The sequence below is a fragment of the Ammospiza caudacuta genome, chromosome 33, assembly GCF_027887145.1.
Source record: "Ammospiza caudacuta isolate bAmmCau1 chromosome 33, bAmmCau1.pri, whole genome shotgun sequence".
In the NCBI taxonomy this organism is placed as follows: domain Eukaryota; kingdom Metazoa; phylum Chordata; class Aves; order Passeriformes; family Passerellidae; genus Ammospiza; species Ammospiza caudacuta.
Genome location: NC_080625.1, coordinates 3158755 through 3179932, shown reverse-complemented (window position 1 = coordinate 3179932; position 21178 = coordinate 3158755). Strand labels below are relative to the sequence as shown.

Genomic DNA, 21178 nt, shown 5'->3' with positions numbered 1-21178 from the left:
GGTGGTAAGGTCATGAACGCTGCTAGCTGGCAGCTACCTCATGTCAAAGTGCAAACTCTCATAAACTTTACATTCAGTAGATGAAAGTCCATGAACCTACATGAACTTCCATAAACTGCCCTGGCAGCATCTGAGCTGATGCAGGAATTCTGCCCAGCAGACCAGCAACTAGCCAAAAGTTGTTGGCAGTTTGGTTTTTCCACCAAAGAATTGAGTATGGCTCTCGAAGAAGTAAAATAAGATTTAAAATGAACAACTAGAAAATTGTTGCACCCATCCAAAAGAACAAGGATGACTTAGAACTCCCTTCTGTAGCGAAGGTACAAAAACTTTTGTAAGGGATGGAGATCTTCACTAGCTCCTCTGAGTGGAAGGGAAACTCACCTTAACACACTGCTGTGCAGTAAACACAGTATGCCCCAACGAAGCACTCAGTTCAGCCAGGCCTCTTGCTAATTCCCACCAAGTCCCACATCCCCTATCCTTGCAAAACCTTCTAATCAGTTTTGCCTGCAAATGTGTCACAGTTCAGGAGAGACAGAGGGTTAAGGTCCGACTGAACAAGATGAGCACAGCAGCAAGGGTTTTCTACCAGCCCCTGCCATTGCTCTTGGGACCCCACTGGTACGCAGGCCCTGGGCAGTCTTGGGCAGGAAGCCTCCAGCTCTTTTTTAAGCCCTTGCAACACAGCCGACACGCTCTGCTGCCTCCCAGAGCACCTAGGGAACTTCCAGAGCACTAGTTCCTCATAGAGGAGTCTGACATCAAGAAAACAAGAACCTGTGTGTGCCAGCTTCCAGCTGTAGGTTGGGTGAGCTGCTTTGGTAAGTGCAAGGACAAGTTGCCAGATTGCAATGGCCTATACCAGCCTTGGACAAGTACATCTCTGTCCTAGCTTGGGAAGCCATTTCCCAGAGACTCTTTCAAGTTCTGGGTTTCTCTCTTCTCTGTACTTTTCTCTTTTTTTCCTCTAGGAGCCCTTGAGGAGGTCAGAGTCTCAAGGTTTTGTCCTCTTTTCTTACATCTTCATTTAGTCTCACCCAGCAAGTCCCTTCTTGTCTGTTGTCACGTCTGGAGACCTTTCTAGCCTTGCTGGATAGATATTTTATACTCTCCTCTCTTGTGAGGCCAGACACCCCTAGGGAGAGGGACTGGGGTTATTGCTGTGCAATTGCTGAGGAAAACACAATGGCTTGTCCTTTAGCAAATAACATGCAGTATGAAGTTTACTAATAACATCAGGAAGATTTCAGGAACAATGAAGGATGGCTCACAGCACTGAGGGCTTGCACAATCAATACAGAAGAGCAGAAAACCCAAATGTCACTGAAGTACTTGGAAGATGTTCTTGTGACAGTGAATATCTGTGAGTGCCTCAGAAGGACACTGTCCCCCTACCATGATTTCTTTAACAATTAAGTCTAGATAAAAGAAAAAGAAAACAAATTTTGTGAGCACAGTACAGATTTCCTAATCTCTGTTGGCTTCTGCAGTTGTTTGAGATAAGGTGTGACTTCAATGAATAATTAATACCAATAAAAGTCTTAGTTTCATAACACAGGGCAATCTAACAAATGATTGACTAGTAAATATTGACTGACTCAGCCATGTGACTCAAAACCTGCTCTTGAACTAACACAGACCTTTGGGATATAAACTCAGATACTGACAGCCAGAGTCACTCCCTCCTGAGCCACAGACGAAAATGGAGCTCCTGGGAGGAGCCACTATTGTTCTCCTGGTTTGCATTGCCTGCCTGCTCTCCTTTGCAGCATGGAAAGGAAGGTCTGGGAAGGGGAAGATGCCTCCAGGACCAGCTCCCCTTCCCATTCTAGGCAACTTGCTGCAGGTGAAACCAAGTAACTTGGCCAAAACCCTCCAGAAGGTAAGGCCACTTCTTCTGTTGTTCTGCTTTGGGTGAGAAATCTGTGGGACTTGTGTGTGGGGTCAGCCTGTGGCTATGGCTCAATGACTTGCAATTCCAGAGGAGCAGAAAAGTCATGGGGACTGCAGCTGCTTCCCCTCATTGCTGTTGCCATGTTGTTTAGGACCTGATAAGTGGGACCCATCTGCACAGCCACATTTATCATGAGACCCAAATCTTGATGTTACCAATGTGTGAGGCTAACTGCCTGCTGTGGGAGGCAGCAGCAAGGAGACTTTCCCACTCTTCCTCACTATTTGCTCCATGGCCATGTTCTCTCTTGCATTTTTACAGCTCAGTGAAGAGTATGGACCTGTGTTCACAGTGCACCTGGGCTCTGACCCAGTGGTGGTGCTGCATGGATACGATGTGGTGAAAGAAGCCTTGGTCGATCGCGCAGATGAGTTTGCTGCCAGGGGACACATGCCAATTGGAGACCGGGCTAACAATGGATTAGGTATGTTTGCTGACTGAGCTCCTTCTGAAGGAGAAGGGAAGGGATTGTGGATGTGATCCAGATTAGAGCTGGAGCGTACCTTGCGTGAGGGAAAACTGCATGGGGTGGGTGCAATCCACCTGGAGAGGGGAAGCCAGAGAAGGCTACTGCAACTCAGAGGGTGGGAGGTGGCAGAGAAGGGGAGCCAGATTGCTCTCAAAGATGGGCAGGGAAATGGCAAGGGGCAGCAGCCAGCAGCTGCAGCAAGGGAAATTGTGTATGGGTGAGTGTGAATTATTCACAAGGATGTTGGGCATGTAGTGGAGAAGGCCAAAAGCAGGCAGTTGGACCACAGAACCACAGTACGCTGTGACGCTGCCATGTCAGTGCTCTCCAGGGACAGGATTCACTGTCACCATGAGCCACTGTTCATCTCACAGCCAGCATGCCCAGGACATGTCTTTCCTCTTCTTTCTTCTTCTGCAGGGATTGTTTTTAGCAACAATGAGCTATGGTTAGAAGTCCGGCGGTTTTCTCTCACCACTCTGCGGAACTTTGGAATGGGGAAGAGGAGCATTGAAGAGAGGATACAGGAGGAATCTGACTACTTGCTGGAAGAGATCAACAAAACAAAGGGTACAGTCCATTTTTAATATATCTTATGTTTGAAAAAATAGGCTCTATTAAGGGAGCTCACTTCTTTAGCATGGAATGAAGTTCCTACGGATTTGGTCCATGCACCAGCCACCCCTCATTATGAAGCCGAAATAATTTTGTGATCATGTCCTGTTCTGTTTGGAGGACCCTTCTGTGTCACTCAGAGACTGATCTGATATTTCCACTAACAGCTGGAGTTCAGATTACCCACAGTAGCCATAAGTAGACATACAACATTTCATGGGGGTTTTTTAATAGTCTGTAATGTTTCTGAAATCACAGGAAGAGCTTTTGACCCAACCTTCATGCTGAGCTGTTCTGTCTCCAATGTCATATGCTCCATTGTCTTTGGGAAACGATATGATTATAAAGACAAGAAGTTCCTGGCTCTGATGGACAACGTGAACAACATCTTTGAGATGATCAACTCCCGCTGGGGACAGGTAGGTTCAGTAGGCATTTCACAGTGGCAACATTCTCCCAGGGAAGCAGGAGGCCTCCTTCCCAATGAAGTTCCATTTCAGTCTTCTAAGTAGGACCCCATCAATGCTCTGCTGCACTGAAGGCATTTCATTCAAGAGCAAGAAACTCCCTCGCCAAAGCTGGAATTGGCTTTGCCAGCTAAGTACAATAGTTTCCAATAGCCTTGGACAACTTTCTTCTCCACTTCTAAGGTTACTGCTACTACTACTACTACTATGCAAGTCCTGCCAGACTGCTCAGCCTCATGGTCCTTCTGCTTGGCTCAGTTGACAGGGTTGTGGCTTTTCTGGGCATTTGGTTAGTATCAAAGGATGGGGCAAATGTCATACTAGGGACCTTCCTGTTTCTTTCCTTCCAGCTCTACCAGATGTTCTCAAATATCATGGATTACCTGCCTGGCCCACACAACAATATATTTGGAGAATTTGATGCTCTAAAAGCCTTTGTAGCAGAGGAGGTGAAGTTGCACCAAGCCTCCCTAGATCCCAACTCCCCTCAGGACTTCATCGACTGTTTCCTCAGCAAAATGCAGGAGGTAAGGAGAAGATGGCCCCAGCTTATCTCCAAACACACCTATGCTAAGTCCTTCCCTCTCATAAGTAACACAGACATGGGGATGACCCCTTCCCAGTCAGCTGTGCAATGGGAAAACAGCAACAATATCCCAGATACTGCCTGTGTTAGAGCTTATAGCTCTGGGTCTGCGTGCTCACCAGCCACCACTACTGTTTGGAGAGCGAGAGCTCCCTCTGCTTTCACCAAAACACAGGGACTTTTTCAGTCTGGTCTTGCAATTCTTTCACTGGAAAGCATTAGACACAGCAGACAAGCAGTAGAGTGCCATTCAGTGCACAGCCTAAAAGGAGGTTGGTATTGAGTTTACTGCTCAAGGCTGCATTGCAATGCCCCAGATGGCTGGGGCCCCTTAGCAGAGAAATGCCACAGCTCTAGGAGAAAAGGAAGGTCTGAGATGACACATGAAAGGGCCACTTTCTCTCATCTCAGCCAGAGCAAAAACAAAGCCTTTTCCTTAGGAGAAAGATCGTCCCAATTCCAGTTTCCACATGAAGAACCTGATAACAAGTGCTTTCGACTTGTTCCTTGCTGGAACTGAGACAACAAGCATCACTGTACGATATGGGCTCCTGCTTCTTCTCAAATATCCAAAGATACAAGGTACCAGTTTGTGACCTCTTCCTCTCTAGCTGTTGCACTGGGCTGGGCACATGACTAACACCACATCCTCGTCCCAGATTTTCCCTTCATATCTCTCTCTCTTTCTCTCTCTGAGACCTGACTGTGTCCACATCTTTATTTAGCCAAATCAATGCAAGTTTCTTTGCATGGGCAAAGTGTTAGCTGTGTTCCAGTCAACATCAAAACCAACTTAATGCTCCTGCCATCTGAGATTTGTTACTAGTTTACAGCAACCTATTTAGATGGGTTTGGTTTTATTTACCCATTTCATGATTTGTGCCTCTCATGACAGAGAAAATTCAAGAAGAGATTGACCAGGTAGTAGGACGATCAAGAAAACCCTGTGTGGCTGACCGGACCCAGATGCCCTACACAGATGCTGTGGTCCATGAAATCCAGCGCTTCATCTCTCTTGTCCCCCTGGCTCTCCCTCACACTGTGACCAAAGACACCAGCTTCAGAGACTACGTCATTCCTAAGGTGAGCTCCCTCCAGTTCAGCAGTTCTTAGGCTGTCAGTTACAAGCCACAAGTTAGAACTGTTGTGGCGTGATTTTGTTTTCACCCAGTCCTTTCTGAGGGTTTTATCCTCAGGCAGCTGGAGCTGACTTGCACTCCCTTCTTGATGCTCCATGGGCCAACACTAAAACAGTAGCTCTGATCAACACTTTTGTTCCCTTGCTCTGAAGCTTTACATATTTGCAGAAGCACATTAAGTTCACAAACTAGAGCAGTGATTCTGCACACAAAAGACACCAAAGTTGAGGAGCAGCTCACCACCATCCAGGATAGCCTGGGCACATGCTTGGGAGCAAAGTCAGTTGCTGGTTATTGAGCACAGAAAGACTGAGCCACAAAATGCTGTAGGTGATGTTTGCATTAAATGGAACAAGCCAAACCTGTTGGCTCTGTTCTAGCATACTTCCTTAGGCAGTCTCTGCTGGCCACTGCCAGAGACAGGCTGGTGGGCCAGAGCAGCCCTGGCTTGGCCTGGACCACTGCAGCAGTGCTTGTTGCTCTTCTGGGTGAATGTGGGCAGCTGGGAAACAGCAGTACATGGGCTGCTGGTGGAGTGATTTCCAGCTCTCTGTGCAAAATTATCAGGCAGGACCCAGAGAACTGCTTAGCCATCAGCAGAGAACTCTTGTATCATCGCTGCTGAATACTCCAGCCGCTGTCAATGGCTGGCCAGGAAGTGGGAAGGTAGAGGATTGTGGCAGGACAAATTTGTGAGGACAGGGTAATTCCACAGGAACTTCTTTTCCACAACCTTGTGTGCTTTTGATATTTTGGACTCACAGAAAAGAAGGGACATGGTGCATCTACAAAGTAATTATTGTGAAACACCAAGAAAGCGAAGAATTAGGTGGGGTATCCCCTGCTGACCAGAGCAAGGCCAGAATGAATGTTTTGGAGATGACAGGGAGAATTCAGGAAGAGCAGCCAACTGCTGTGACATTCAGTAGGGTCTCCCTAAATCTCCCTCCTCCAAAGAAGGGTCTCCAAAGGGAAACCAAAGGCACATGTAGGGTTATACAGGGAAGCACAGTCTCAACTTGGCAGGCAGTCAGATTGAGTGACCTCATTTGCCAGCCTTTCATGTTCTGCTCTTCTTGTGTTACTCCAGGGCACCACAATTTTCCCTGTCCTCACTTCTGTCCTCCATGACAGTAAAGAGTTTCCGAACCCACATGAGTTCAATCCTGAACATTTCTTGAATAAGAATGGCAGCTTTAAGAAGAGCAAATTCTTCATGCCCTTCTCAGCAGGTAAGGCACAGGTTTGCTTTTTTCCACTCTCTGTCAGCCTCCTCCTCTGGTGATCACCCTGTCTTTCCCAGCTGTTCTTCCTTCACACACCCATCCAAACTGTCAGGGGTCTTTTGCAAACAAATTCTTCTCTTGAAAATGTCCTTGGTAACTCTGACAGTTGCCTCACTGCTATGGTTGTGTGTAGTAAACAAAGCTGTGTGACACAGCTGCTTAGCACAAACTCAGGTCTACTCAGAAACTCCCATTGAGTTCTATTTGCTGCTTTCACTTTCAGGAAAACGAATATGCCCAGGAGAGGGCCTGGCACGAATGGAGATATTCTTACTCATAGCCACCATCTTGCAGAACTTTACTTTGAAGTCTGTTGTCAACCCCCAGGAGCTCAACATTACCCCAACTCTGAGTGGGACAGGCAATGTACCTCCTGCCTACCAGCTCTGTGCTGTCCCCCGCTGAAAAGCACTGAACCACTCTCCTGTGTCCTGAAACTGGCTATTCTTTTACATGTTCTTTACTAAAACCAACAGCAAGAGCACTGGCCCACCTTTACCAGGCCTTCAGGAAGGCAGTCCAAACACAAGGCACAAAGCAGAGACCTCTGAAGCCTCCCAGAACTCCACCACACTGCAGGAGGCTCTGGCTGACACTGCAGCCTCTTGCACAGATGCTCTGTCACAGGATCATTGAGTGCAGTGGCTGCATCAAACAGCCACTCTTGGTTTTCTCACCAGCACAGCTCCCCTGACTCTCCCACAGCATGTGTCCCTCCCAGACCTGGCTTTGCAGATGGATAGTGCTGCATGCGTGTACATTCATGATCCAATAAACAAAAATCTGTTTATGACGGTTTGAGCTGTTATTTAATTTGGGTTGGGGCAGTGCCCACATCAGCTGTTGCACTGCACAGTAGGTCTGCAGAGCCTGTGGGCAGCACCCTGTGGGAAGGGCTGTCCCTCCTGGGCAAGGATCCTGCCTTTGTCACCCACTGTGCTCCCTGCTGCTGCCTGCAGGGAGCTCCAGAGCAGTCACAGCACACCACAAGTCGGGAAGGCTCACGGTGCTGGAGGGGAAGGGTGTCCTGCAGCCTGTCTGCCTAATGAAAAGAATGCATTCATTATTTTTGCAGCCTGTTGCAAGGAGATCACTTACCTGAGCATTGGAGACTGCAACCAACTCTCTGGCACCTCTTTTCCACCATCAGTATCACTGCAGGGATTTAGATGCTCTTTATTAAAATGAATTCATTTAGGAAAAGGGTAGTGTCTCTTATTTCTGCCTCCAGCTACAATTTGCTGCCATTCTTTCAGTAAGAGGCCAGATGGTTTTCATAAAAATATTCCACCACAGATTACTTTCTCCTAGGCTTCTTTGTTCCTGTGGCCTTTGGTTGTGTCTGTGTTCAGTTTGTTGTGTTTGTCTTGATCTTCATTTACATAGATACTTCTTGTCCCCTGCATCATGGTCATACAAGTCATAGTGGCAAAATATAATTTCTGTGATTGGTTCTCACAAGGCACTCAGAGACCATGTGAGTACTGCAGAGAAAACAATGTGCAAGAATTCCCACTGTGGCAGAAGCTCGCTGGCCACATTCCTACCTCCCTTTGGAAATGTTTAGAATTACTTTGATAGAGATATCACATTTGCCCACAGCTCAGGTCCATCCCTCCTTGTCCCTCAAATTTTTCCCATGAGGACTGCAGCTCTATTGCTTGTGTACTCTAAAACAATGGCAAACCATTGCTGACTGCTCATCTGGATTGCATCTAATGGACAGGTGTGCAAGCAGAAACAGCAGTCACGTATGAGGCACAGGCACAGTGGGGAGGAGATTACCTTGAGGTTTCCATTAGTCTAAGGCTGCCCTTAGAGTCAGTCCTGCAACCCAGCAGCATGTGTGCTTTGGTCAGAACAAGTTAAACATGGCTTACATCTGGAGGTCTTGGAGGGGATGATTCATATTCATGTCCTTCTTGCCCACTGGCATGCTGATTCATCTGAGGCAATGAACAAAGCCATGACAAACAACATCTTTCAACAATTCACCAACAACTGCATGAGAAGCACAGGGCAGTGAGAAAATGTTCTCTTCCTAAAGAGCTCCGGAACACAGAACGTGCTCAGGGGATAACCAATCACACAAAGGATAATATTTGGGATAATATTCAACATATCCTAAGCTGGATGCAATAATGCAACAGCATCCTCTTGACACCCACTCACAAGAATAACCTTGCAGAGGTCTGCTTCATAATCTAGGGCACCAACCTCCTCTTTCCTCCAAGTGCCCTAAGACCCAACAATACCTCTAGGACAGAAAGGCTGAGGGCAGATGCTAAAATCCAAGCAGGTATTTGAAACCATCTCTTGCACGGTAAGGAAGGGCAGAGCTAATGAAGGAGTGAATTTGATTGCTGTGGTTGGGGCAGAGAACGGGAGGTTAAACACCCCCAAGGAGCTTTCCAACCAATAGATAGGTGGTCCAGTGCCTCACCTCTCCTCCTTTCTGACCTCTCCCTGCTGCTCCCATCCAAAGACCCAACTCCCACTCACCATTTCATGCTTCTCTGTGGAAAATCTCTGCGTGCAATAACAGCAGACTGCCCAATGTCAGGGTTAGTGCTCCTTTTAGGATTAACTTCTTTTCCTGCTAACACATGCAGGACCTGCAAAGTGGAAAAGATGATGGCATTTCTCTTGGGCTGACTCAGACAAACTGTCTAGGTCCCAGAACATCCAGGCTCTGGCACACACCTGGGAAGCTGGGCTTCAGGGCACTGGAGCCTCCATATCTTCTCTAACAGCAGCATGACAAATCAGGCAGCTTCTGGCTCTAAGACTGCACTTATGAGGCACAGAGGGGAATCCTGCTTTTGCTTTCTAAGGCTACTACCTCCTCTGCCAGAGCATTTGCTGGAAATGCCAGGACAAAGTGGAAGATTTCTCCTGCCTTGATGCTGGGACAAATGAGTCTGTCTGGACTGAGGCATGATTCTTTGTCTGAAGTAAGTAGTGCCCCTGGGCCATACTGTGCCATGGTACTCAGGTGCAGGAGGCTACATGGGGATCCTTACTCCTTACTTCATCTCCTGCTTTGCCTTTGGGAACAGCTGAGAGGAAATTCAGATACCATGAAGGTTTGGGTAGCTGTGACACACCACAGCACTGTTCTGGGTAGTGGAACATTAATCAATTAGGTGTGTGCTGGGGAAAGAACTCAGACATGGTCCTTAGCAAGCAGGGCAGACATCAAGCAGCAGACAGAAAGAGGAAGAAAAACATTTTAGGTGCTGCCTTAGCAGCATTTTGCTGCCACGGATTGTGGACTAAAACCTTGTGGTAAGGAACATCTACCTCATCCTCTGGTCCTTCACGCAGGAATTTCAAGTCTCTGGATCTTTGGCACCTGCTGCTGAAGGCCATGGGTTGTAGTGTAGCAAATGAGCTGATCCTTTAAAAAATGCTTTCAGACTAATTCCCCGATCCCTGATATTTATCACTGCAGACCTGCATCTAGGCCCCCAAAAGTGTGAGCAACACATGCGACAATGTAGCCCTTTGGCTGGCCAACTTTTCTCTGCCCCACTTTCTAAATGCTCCCTTGATTGCAATAGCCAATACAAACCTAAAGGACCACAGCAAAGTTCCTTCCTGGTATTACCTGCAGACCCAAACAACAGCTGGCAAAACAAGGAATGCAGTAAGAGAGTTCCTCCGCTTGAGGAAGTGGAAAATGCATGCATATAACAGAATGCACAACTGAATCCACAGTCTTTAATGAATACAGAGATTTGTTCTGGACACAGGTACTTTTGTGATTGTCCCCACACCCTCTTCTTCTCCCCCTCTAAAAATTATTTCAGTAAGTGAAATGTAAAACCACACAAAGACCAGAATACATATTGACAATCAGAGGGTTTGACATTGTTTTTCTTAAGAAAATTTCACTCCTTTAGAATTATTGACTGTAAAGTCCAGTCAGTACAGCAGAAATATTCTACATAGATCATTGGTTGGAATGCACAGAACAACATTTGTGAACACACTGTCACAAAAGACTCCTGGATGAACACTAACAAGTGTGATAGATCAGTCAAACGACATTGCAAGCATCTGCATCAAACCAGTCTGGGTTGTATGGGAAATTATAGAACATGGAAAAAAAGATGTTAAAGTACATGGGAACCTGCTACACTCACTCTCCTCTAGAGTCACTGCTGCCACCAAAAGGTCAGGAAACTGGAACTGCTGCTTGTCACCTGAAACTTTGCTTCTGTTTCACAGGGATTGATGTCACACTTTTATTTCCAGACCTGAGTTAATGTAATTTTGCTTGAACTGAAGCAAAGAAGAGATGCATACCCCATCTAGCAGAGCTTACTTCTCCAGACCTGCATGGTCAAACAGCCTGAGATCAGAGGTCTTAGCTGTAAAAAGGCCAGAAAATTTGAAAAGATAAACAAAGCAGAGCTAGAATAAATCAAACCAAAAAACCAAAATCAAAACAGAGATAACATGATTTTATACAGCCTGCAATAAAGCTATAGTCCATGGTACAGTATTGTTCACATTACACTTATTAAGGCTTTGACTACTGGTCTTCTACATGCACATTTTATATACAAATAATCCTCTGTGAGTAGGCATAAATTACTTTACTTTTCTTGATCTAAGCAAGAAAATATTTTCATGCATTTGCTTCTCCTAGTATTCACAATACTTGGCCCATATTCTATTCAAGGATTTCTGGAGAGGGCTAGGTCTATTTATTATCCATCTGAAAATGCCCTTATCTCCAGGAATGTTGTTTGTGCCAGACAGTGGCACTGGCCCCACACCTCTCCACAGTCATATGCAAGAGAGGAGGTGCCACTCCTAAGCCTGACAGCACAATGGTCATGTAAACATAGCAATCCTTGGATTATAAATACTTTATTAAAGCTAACATACCTCAGCTTTTAGCTCATAATTGCCCATGAGTGCCTTAACGAAACATTCAGAATGAAGTATTTTTTTTTCCTCCCATGTCAACTGCTCTGTTACAGTGGTTCCCCCAAAACATACTTTTCCTTTTTTTTTTTTTTTCTGAAAGAAGCACCAAGCTACTGTTAATTCTTCAAGCCTGTGGCTGGGTAGCTCTCACGGGCAAACAAGAACATGTCTGAGCCTTATAACTCTTAAGTGCTCTAAGTCAAAGTCACCATCTCACTTGCACCCTTACCATGAAGTTAAGAGACTGGGCCAGCACCAGTGACAAATGGGGAGGAAGCAGAAACCAGAACTCTTCCATTTCTAGCCCCATACCTGCAGCTTGCAAGTTTGACAGGTTCCCAGAGATCACCGAAGCTGACCTGTAGCATGGCCTGTGTCCCTCTGCCTCAGGGACACCCTGACTTCCCCTGCCCCAGTGTTTTCTTCAGCGAGATGTTCTGGCCAGCTGAAGTTGCACAGCACTCCTAGGATGTGGTAGGCAGCCCTGGGGAGAGCAGCTCCACTATGTAAAGGAAGGGCTCACAGGGAAGTGGTAGTATGGAAAGGAAGCAGTGTAAAGAAGGCTGAGAAAGCAAGCATGGGTGGAGTGAGAAGGAGAGACTCCTCATTTAAGACAGGGCCTGGACTGCTGCCACAGCCCTCTGAGCTGCCATGCATGGTGATATAACTGGGGCAGGCTGTCAACACTAAGCTTTGCCACCATCACATATCTTTGCCTTGCATCTCACCACAACATTTCCCTGTCAGCCACCACCCTTGCCTTGAGCACTGCATTGAAGTATTTCCATTCAACATATACGATGACAATTACTACAAACCAAGTACTGGGTCCTCCTCATTCCCTGGAATCCAAGTAGCTAGAAGAGACTGTCCCTGTCCCTTGCCTTGCTCTCCACTCAAAGTAAGCAAGACAATAATAGAGAGGACAGAAAGAGTGATGCAGGCACAGCCATCTGGTTGGTCTCTTATTGCACAGAGTAGTTGGGGCAGGTAGGGTGTGGCTCACAAAGTCCTTTGAAAAAATCCTACTGGATGTCTGTCCAAAACACTTGCTCCAGAAAATACATTCAGACAGCTCATGTGGATGCTCGGGAAATGTCACCTAGAAACAAGATATGCAAGAGATGAAGGCTATTCTCAATTCAAGTTCAGTCTTCATTCAGCCCCATGGCAAGTTATGCAAAATACAATGTTTATGCCCTGGCAGGTATGATTAAAAGACAGTTTTTTGGTCCTGGGTAGGTTAACAAGAAAGGGTCATGCTAATAATTGCAGAGGCAAACCTTTGAGACTGGATTTAGTTTTAGTTACAGAAAATAATGTACACTGCTTTTGGCCAAGTGCACAGAAGCTTTAAAAATAAAAGACAAAGATCACAGTTAAAGGTCTCAATCTTCAGATGGGGAATATCTGTGAGGAGCAGTCAAACTATTTTTTCATGTGCAATGCATCCTGAAATTTGGTACTTATGTATCAGGCATGAAATCCTTTCTTGTTGATGGTGTCATCTGTATGGAATCGAATCACAATGGAATCCCCTGCAGAGTAGATTTCTTCCAGAGGCTGCAGAAAAGGAAAGAAGACAGTACACAATAGTCAAATATGGAGACTAAATAACTGTCTGCACCATGATACTAGAGTTTAGGCCCACAGTGAAGACAGATTGACCAGTAAACATGGAGACTTGAATGCTCAGTACCTCCTGCCCTTCCTAAGCACATTCCTTTGTTCTTTATGTTTGAAGACTGATGTCAGACCACTCTACAACCCCAGTCCTTCCAGCGGCTTTTTTCACAGACCTCCCTGAATATTCTCATTCCAGTCTTCAGGTTTACTCTAATTTATCATTGTCTTTTAAGGAGAAAACTGGAACCTGTTTTGCAGCTGAAGCTCTCCTGGGGTTCAAATAACTCAGGTACTTATCTTACATGACCCTTCTGGTTATGTCCCACACTATTGTGACCCGCTGCCATCTCCTTGTGCTTCCCTTTCCCAACCATTCTTCATTCATCAGTGTGCAGGTAGGTAGATTACTACCCAGCTGCCTTGAGCTTCTTCACACCAAGCTGCTCTGCCTTTGTTTGCCTTGGTTTCCAGACCATTTCCCCAGTTTGTGAGAACTTCTTCCACACACCTGGTCCCTGACTGTTTCTCTTTAAATTCAATAAGACACATCTCCATTTCATTGCTGAAGGCCTAGAGAAATCAAACACAGACCCTCTGATTTCAAAACCCACATACCATTACTCATGTTAGAATCACTCCTAGTAATGGGGCTGCAGGTGACAGTTTAGGGGACAGCATGCCATCCTAAAGGCAGCAAGCATCACACAGCTCTAAGTCTCTCCACCATTCACCCTTGCATGGCCACAACACAACTTGGCTTGAGCCAGAAAACAGCACAGGATGAAACTGGCCTTTGGAAGTCATTTCCCACATTTCCACAAGACTGATGGCAGGGCTGGGTCACAGCAGCAAGGCACTCTCATCCTGCTGTACCTGGCCCTGGGCTACAAAGGACAGTCAGTCAGGAAGAATTTTCCAGCCAACACTGTGTAACAGAAAATGGCCGTGATCTCCCGAGGAAGGCAAAGAAGCAAAATCCAGCCACAAAGCATTCTCAGTATGAGTTTTGACAGCTGCCCCTCTCCAAAAACAGTATGAGGGTACTTCTTCGGCCCCCTCAGTGATCCCTCTGAAATCCCTGCTCTCATGGCTTACCCCCAAGCCACAGAAGCCTAATGAGCTGATAGAGCTGAAAGAGTTATGTTAATATTAACTCCAAACCAGGAAAAACTGGAAATTCCAAAGTTTAGAGAAGCCGAGAAAAAAAAATTAAACAAGACAGGAAGTGAACAAGATAAATCAGGGAAATGGAAACTTCTTGAAGGAAGACAATGACGTCATAAAATGTCCTTACTAGGAAAATATTAGAAGACATGTATCAGAAAACGCACTGGGGTACTCAACCTTTGTGTGATCATTTTTTAAGGAACTATGGGTACACCGGCATTTTTGGAGTAGCAAATCAAATAACTGAAAGATGCTTAATTTGCCAAAGGATAAATGAAAAGGTGATGAGAAAAACAACATTAAGAGGTCGTCAGTTAGCCCATTGACCAATTCAAAGTATCCAAGCAGAAGTTTAGATTTGTTACGTTCTGGATTTATTTGTAAAAAAAACGCCGTGTAATCTAGAAGAAAGAGAATGCCATATGTTAAACAGGAGATTTTAAGAGAATAAAAAATCTTGGAAGCATCAGAAACACTCAAGAAAACACAAGAAAAGAAAAAGGGGAAGTGAGAGGGAGGGGAACAAGAGGAAAAATCAGAAAGAGAGTGGGATCCTCTGCAGGTCTTGCCCCCTCTGTTCGCGGCCCAGGCGCCTGTCCCGGGTCCCGGCTCGCTGCCCGCCTCAGCTCCGCCTGCCCCGGTTTCCATCCCAGGTGCGGCCTCACTGCCCAGGGCAGCTCCACCTGCCCCGGCGCTGTCGCTCAATTTGTGTGCCCTGCTCCCACTGCCTGGCCCGCGGCCGCTCTGCCGCCCATGCTGGGGAAGATGCGGTTGCTCTGTCCTGCCGCCTGCTCCGAGGTCACCGCGCCCACCGCACCCGGGGGGGTCCCAGCCATCCCATCCCCGGCTGCCCTGCCCGTGCCACCTGCGCTGGGCACCGCCGCTGCTGCCGGGCTCTCCCACCTGCCTTTGCTCTGCCAGCAGCTGCCGGATCAGCCGCCATCAGCCATGTGGGGGCTACCCACGCTCCGCCTCGGACTCCACGGGAAGATCCCCCTCTGGCGATTCCGGCAGCAGACCCTGCCCACACTCCCACCGAGCCTCGGCGGGATATCCTCCCCTGACACCGTCCTGCTCTGAGTTACGGCCCCTTGGTAACCACAGCTCCGGCTGTTCAGGGAAACTCTCTCTCTGTACAGGAAGCACCTTATTGAAACACTAGGAGCTCAGTTAAAAGGCAGCCCTCTCCAAATTCTTTCTCAAAACACGGGACAAAGGCTACAGAAGGTAAAAAAGTGAAAGAGTTAGATGAAGGGATTGCTCTATTTCCGCTCAGAGAGGTTCCCATGGGAGGGATGCGCTGCCCCGCCCCGCGGGAGCCACCAGCGCCCCTGCCGGCCGTGCCCGGAACTGCACCCAAGGGCAAAGCGCCGCAGCCCAAAGGCCGGGACTGGGTCCGGGCTCTGTTTGCTGTCAGTGCCGCAGCTGTTGGTGTTTGTTTGCTTTATTATACACACTAGTAAAGAACTGGTATTCCTATTCCCATATCTTTGCCTGAGAGACCCTTGATTTCACTAGTCTAGAAATTAAGAGGGACGGGGTTTGCATTCTCCATTCCAAGAGAGGCTTTTCTGCCTTCCCGAGCAGACACCTCTCTTGTAAAGCAAGACAAGCACCCACAGGCACTGAGGGGGGCTGCAGGAGGGGCACAAGAAGGCCCTGCAGCACTTGGGCACAAAGGCACAGCAGGTGAGTGCAAGAAGGGAGCAGCAAAAGGCCAAGCTGAAGGCAAAGGCCGGGGCACAGCTCCTACAGCCCCTGAGGGATCAACCCCAGGGCCCAAGGGGGCCCCAGCACCCAGGGCACGGCTCAGCCACAAGCACCTGGCAGAGGCATTGCCCTCCTCAGCAGGGGAGAGCCCACCCAAACAGCCCCTGGCAAGGAACCAGGGCTCCAGCTGCAGGGCACAAGGACACTGCAAGCACAGACAGCAGCACCCTCAGGACCAGCAAGTCCACCCCTTGATGGACATGGATTGGCAGGGCTGTCACAGCTCCCATCACACCAGGGACCCTCCACACTGGAGCCCTTGAGAACATTCAGGGTGGATCTGCATTGAGAGGAGGCATTTCCTGATGGACACAGGGGCCTCTCAATCCACTCTGAATCTTAGACCGAAGGGGGGAAAATTATAAAAATATGTTTGATTAGTGAGGAGATAAGTGGGAAACATGTATGGTTTTATTCAATCACTGTTAGTAGATCTGGGAGATGATGGGTTTGAAATGCATGAAGTTTTATTTGCTCCTTACTGGGATTTTAATTTACTGGGAAGGGATGTGATTGCTAAACTTGGAAGGCAAATTAATATTATAAAAGGTGATATTATAATATTATAAAAGGCCAGTTCTGTGGTACCACTGTATCAAATGTCTAGCAACGCCTACGCTGAAGTGAACCCAGAAGTGTGAGCAGCCCCAGGGAAAGAGGGAAAATTAGATATGGAGCCTATACAAATTACTTTAAAGCAACTAGAACAAGCAATACCCTGTTCCAGGAAACAGAAGGAAGGGCTAACAGCTTGGTATTGAGTCCCTGTTAAAGGCAGGGCTTTTGGAGCCAAGGATGCCTCCCTACAACACTCCTATCCTGCCAGTCAACAAACTGGATGGATAGAAAGGAGGAGGAAACACAGAATTTACAAGGGTTAAAATGAAGATTAAGTGAGGCTGCTGGCCTGGGCCTTCTAGACATAATAATTTGAATTAGAGGTGGGTGTTAAACAGGGTCTTGCCAAAGGAATTCTTGTGCTAAAATGTTTAATTCTATATAGGATCTCCTATAGTTCAAGTCTGGCATCAAGGTAAAGCTTTGACAACCAAAAGAGCCTCTAAACGGATGAGCAGGGCTCGGTTATTACAGTATGAAACTTGGTCAATAGCACAGGAGGATTTAGAACTGAGGACAGGGCAAGGGTTTAACCCAGCCTTCTGTTTGAACAGCCTGGAGAGGGGCTGGCAAGGAACCCAGGACTGCACTCAAGGGACAGAGCTCCAGACCCAGGCTGGGACAGATTGATGATGGGACATTCCCTGGCCTGAGGGAGAAAATGTGTTTGTGGATGGCTCTGCAAGGGCAGCAGAAGGGAAAAGAGCTACAAGACAGGCTGTTATTAAGGAAGGGGAATCAGACACAGCGCAGGTCACCGCCCCATGCTCAGTTCAACCCGCCCAGCTGTGGGTGCTTGTGAGAGCCTGGCACTGAAATGCCCTGAGCAGGAAGGCTTCAATATCTTCTGCTGACACCATGGCACCTAACAGGGGGGCAAAAGCAATTCTCACTGCTTCAGCAACCACTGGAGCAGATATCAAGGCACATTCTCCCACAGGAAGCTGGGCTGGCACACAGCCTGCCCTGGCACTTTGCTGCTGCCAACACCCAGCCAGGACATCGGCTCCTGCCCAAGGAGTGCAAAGCAGCACCACTGGTGGCCAAGGGGCCCATTCCAAGTGTCCCTGAGGCCAGAAACAGCTGCCAGCACAGCTCAACACGGGGGGACCCCTCAGCCTGGCCTCAAGGGCTCTGAAGCCCCGGAGATTTGCACTTCCCGCCCGCAGCAGGAGGATGGGAGGCCGCCCCTGAGCCTGCCCTGAAGGCAACGCAGCAGCAGCCAGGGCTCCACAGCGGGCCAAGCCCCTGCGCCTGCCCACAGATCCTCGCCTGGAATCCTCTGCAATCCTGGCCACCCTCCTCTGCCATCTCCAGCCACTGGGGCCAAGCCTTGCTGCCACTGCTGCAGCTTCAGCGCTGGCTGGGCCTGCACTGCCACAGCTGCTGGGGAACACCAGGGCACAATTCCACTCTGGGGCTCACTGACACCCACACTCTGGGCTGCCTGCCACTGCACTGCTGCAAAATGTACCGAGTGTGGTTCTTTTAAACCTTATTTCTCTGTTCAGGCTTGGTTTGTCTTTGCCTTGGGGAAATGAATTTTAAAGGTTTTTTTTAAGGGGTGTTACACTGCTCAATGGAGATGAGTTTTACATCTCAACAGACTGGGAATAGCCCAAAAGACACCTACAGAGATAACGACCAGCAACAAAACATCAACATTGCCCAGCAACAAACAGCAACCAACAGCTACCCCAGACACTGCCCCCGGCAGAGCTGGAGACACCTGGGCTGGAAAAGACTGAGAAGGAAATCCAGGAGTGTGGAGACCAAATTCACAGAGGGGAAGAAATCCCGGTCCAACAGGGAACCAAATACTAAAAACTTACACAACTTGGAAGCAATGAACAGTAAAGCAGTGGATTTAGATTGGTCCAGACTACATAAAGTTTAGGAAAAATCTAGTAAACCTCATGTATCATTGCACAATTTTCTCTGCACAGCCGGGCTATTTGTGAAATAAATTATTTCTGTTGCACATCCTGGCCAGAATCAAGTAATGCCTTGACTCTCTAACACTGAAAATGTTGCAGAGTTTTGGCTCTTCCCACCGTTTTGGTGACAAGATTACATTAGAATGTTTTTTTCTTAATAATCCTTCTTTTGGTCCGTCAGGTTTGGGTCAGGGGTGTCAGAACCAATTTTTATTCTTAGGAGAAGTACAGGCTTTTTGGGTATGTGTGTGCTTGTCTCTTAGTGATGGCACAATTTTGGTCGGGTTTCTCGATGTTCACCTTTATAATGCATTTTGAAAAACTAGAAAAGATTTAAATGCGACGCTTCAACTCATCGACAGTTAACAGAATACTGCTTAAAAAAGGAAAAAATAAAAGACATCCAAAAAAAGCAAGGGAAGGGGGGTGGGAAAGGAACAGGGGGTCACCAGATTACTGTCCTGGAAGAGAAGCTTTGGTTCTAGTCAGGCTGGAGAGGAGCTTTAGAAACGCAAATGAACACTGCTGGGCAAAGTGTGGACAATGCACCTGGGTCTCTTGCCCGGGGCAGGAATTGGGCTGATTCCCTCTGCCCCTCACCCCAAGCTCTGCCTGCTGGCACTGATGGAATTTGCACAGCTCAAGGCAGAGCCCAGGGGGAGGATATCTGACCCTGCAACACAAACGGGTGAAGCTGCAAAAGGAAACAGCAAACGGAAAATGTTGGGAAAACTTCACTATAAATAAATGGGGGGAATCATCCCTCTGCCCACTCCAACATGTGCTGTCACTGTCTGTGTTATATAGGGTGTATTAGAGCACAGATGTTCTTGCTGCCACAAGTTCAGGGAAATCAATTGGGAATCCAAGTATTTCATGATTTAATTAGAGAAAAGTGGTAAATTGATGAAGTCTTGGCTGAAGGGAGCGCCCACAATGGGGAAAAGATGAACGGCCAGCAGAACAAATCCTACAACACCATGGACCAGCCCCTGGGAACCCGAACCAATTCATATCAGCAGCCACAGAACCCATTTCTCATTTCAATGGCATCATTAGATTACAAGCTGCCCTCACAATAATAACCAACCAGACAGCTCCAGCTCCTGACCTTCCTGCCGACCAATCCACTGAAATGAGGAACACAACACTTAACCATGGGATGGGATCAGATCATCTGTTAGCAGAAAAAGGAGGAGTTTGTGGAAAATTAAATGACGCAAACTGCTGTTGGCAAATAGATGACAAAGGAAAAGTGATGAAACAGATAATAAAGGAAAGAAGAAAGTAGCTCATGTACGGATTTAAATGCGGAAAGAATGGGAATGGGACACGGTTTTGTGGCTCCCTGGCAGACCATGGATTAAACGAATGCTGTTTCTCCTCTGATGTGCTACAGCAACTCTCATCTTTGTACCATGCTCCACACCTTGAGAGTGCAGCTCATTCAGCAGCGGAGCGAGGGGATGCAGGTGGCAGCCAGGCCTCCTGATCCTGAAACGGCTACAGAAGGACAGGGAATGAGGGCACTGAGAATAATCCCAAAACCAAAGAAGACTCAGTAAGGAAAAAAGGAAAAAAAAAAATTTACTGTGTGAATCTTCCCGGAGATTGGGTCAGGGAATCGTAGATAAGGAAGGCAGAAACCATCAGTTTCAAAAACTCTTACTAATTAACATGGACTGCTACTCAGACAAAGTCTCGCTGATTTCCTAAACTTCCAAGAGAGTAAAGACTTAACAGAGCCATGAATATCGGCTGTTACACAAAAGTGGGGGTGCACATTAACGAGGACATGCAGTTGGCAGATAGGAAGATCTGAACCTTCCAAGCACCTCAGCCAGCGGGCAAAGGTAGAGGGAGACACAGCCGGGAAAATGAGGATAAAAAGGAGGCTGCGAACTACAACAACAGCAGAGAGCGCACGGCAAATGCCCCACGGCCTCTCCCTCTGCGCAGCAATAAAGTCACTTTCACAGGACTTCTCTGTCTCCTCTGCGCACAGAAACCTCCGGCCACGGCAATTTCCCCGCACAGCCCCGGGCACGGGGCAGCCCCCTCTGTCCCAGCCACAGCAACCGGGCCGAGCCAGCGCTGCTCCGCCAGCGGCTCCTGCCGAGGCAGCGGCCGCAAGGAGACCGCGGGCAGCCGCTCCCGCAGCGCCCTCACGCCAGCGGCAACACGCGCCGGACACGGCACAACGAACCCGCCCGAGCCCCCTGCCGCCCCCGAGGCCCGCAGCCAGCCCCAAGCCCCCGCACAACCCAGCGCGGCTCCCACCTGCGCTGCGGCCGCCTCCGAGCTCCGCCGCCGCCTCACCGCGCTCCGGCCGCTGCCGCCGCTCACGGCACCGCACACACGCTCCCACAATGGCGCCGCTGCCCAGCCACGGCCGCCCTCAGCCCGCCACCGGGGCCCTGCTCCGACCCGCTCCCACCAATCAGCGCGCCACAACCGTGACTGACGGCACCATCGCCCAATCCCAGCCAGGGGCGGGCTCTGCACACGGCACAGCCCTGCCCCGCCCCGTGCTCTCAGGGCCCCCCGGGCTGCGTGAGGGCAGAGCCGGAGCTGAGGAACAGCCCTGGAACAGGCCCGGG

General features: G+C 48.2%; 1 protein-coding gene, 1 long non-coding RNA gene and 2 pseudogenes across 2 annotated transcripts; 2 read left to right on the top strand and 2 right to left on the bottom strand.

Annotated features, from left to right (window-relative positions):
* The window catches only part of LOC131570213 (uncharacterized), a 1483036-nt pseudogene that overhangs the window by 418179 nt on the left and 1043679 nt on the right, over positions 1 to 21178 (top strand).
* LOC131570235 (zinc finger protein 271-like) overlaps positions 1 to 21178 on the bottom strand; it is a 558758-nt pseudogene that overhangs the window by 372207 nt on the left and 165373 nt on the right.
* LOC131570248 (cytochrome P450 2C9-like) lies at positions 1690 to 7312 on the top strand. Its single transcript, XM_058822610.1, has 9 exons — positions 1690 to 1885; positions 2219 to 2381; positions 2847 to 2996; positions 3300 to 3460; positions 3859 to 4035; positions 4535 to 4676; positions 4990 to 5177; positions 6324 to 6465; positions 6743 to 7312. Exons 1-9 carry the CDS (start codon positions 1706 to 1708, stop codon positions 6922 to 6924), a joined length of 1485 nt encoding a protein of 494 aa, XP_058678593.1. The 5' UTR covers positions 1690 to 1705; the 3' UTR covers positions 6925 to 7312.
* Positions 11136 to 20976, bottom strand: LOC131570290 (uncharacterized). Its single transcript, XR_009275861.1, has 2 exons — positions 20859 to 20976; positions 11136 to 13023 (listed from the first exon to the last, which is right to left on the bottom strand). It is a non-coding gene; the product is annotated as an uncharacterized LOC131570290 (long non-coding RNA).

Bases quoted from the DNA above. Each gene is read 5' to 3' on its own strand.
- LOC131570248 (XM_058822610.1), top strand. From the start codon at position 1,706: ATGGAGCTCCTGGGAGGAGCCACTATTGTTCTCCTGGTTTGCATTGCC. The intron at 4,036-4,534 runs GTAAGGAGAAGA...CCTTTTCCTTAG, and splicing joins TCCTCAGCAAAATGCAGGAG to GAGAAAGATCGTCCCAATTC. The intron at 4,677-4,989 runs GTACCAGTTTGT...CTCTCATGACAG, and splicing joins CAAATATCCAAAGATACAAG to AGAAAATTCAAGAAGAGATT.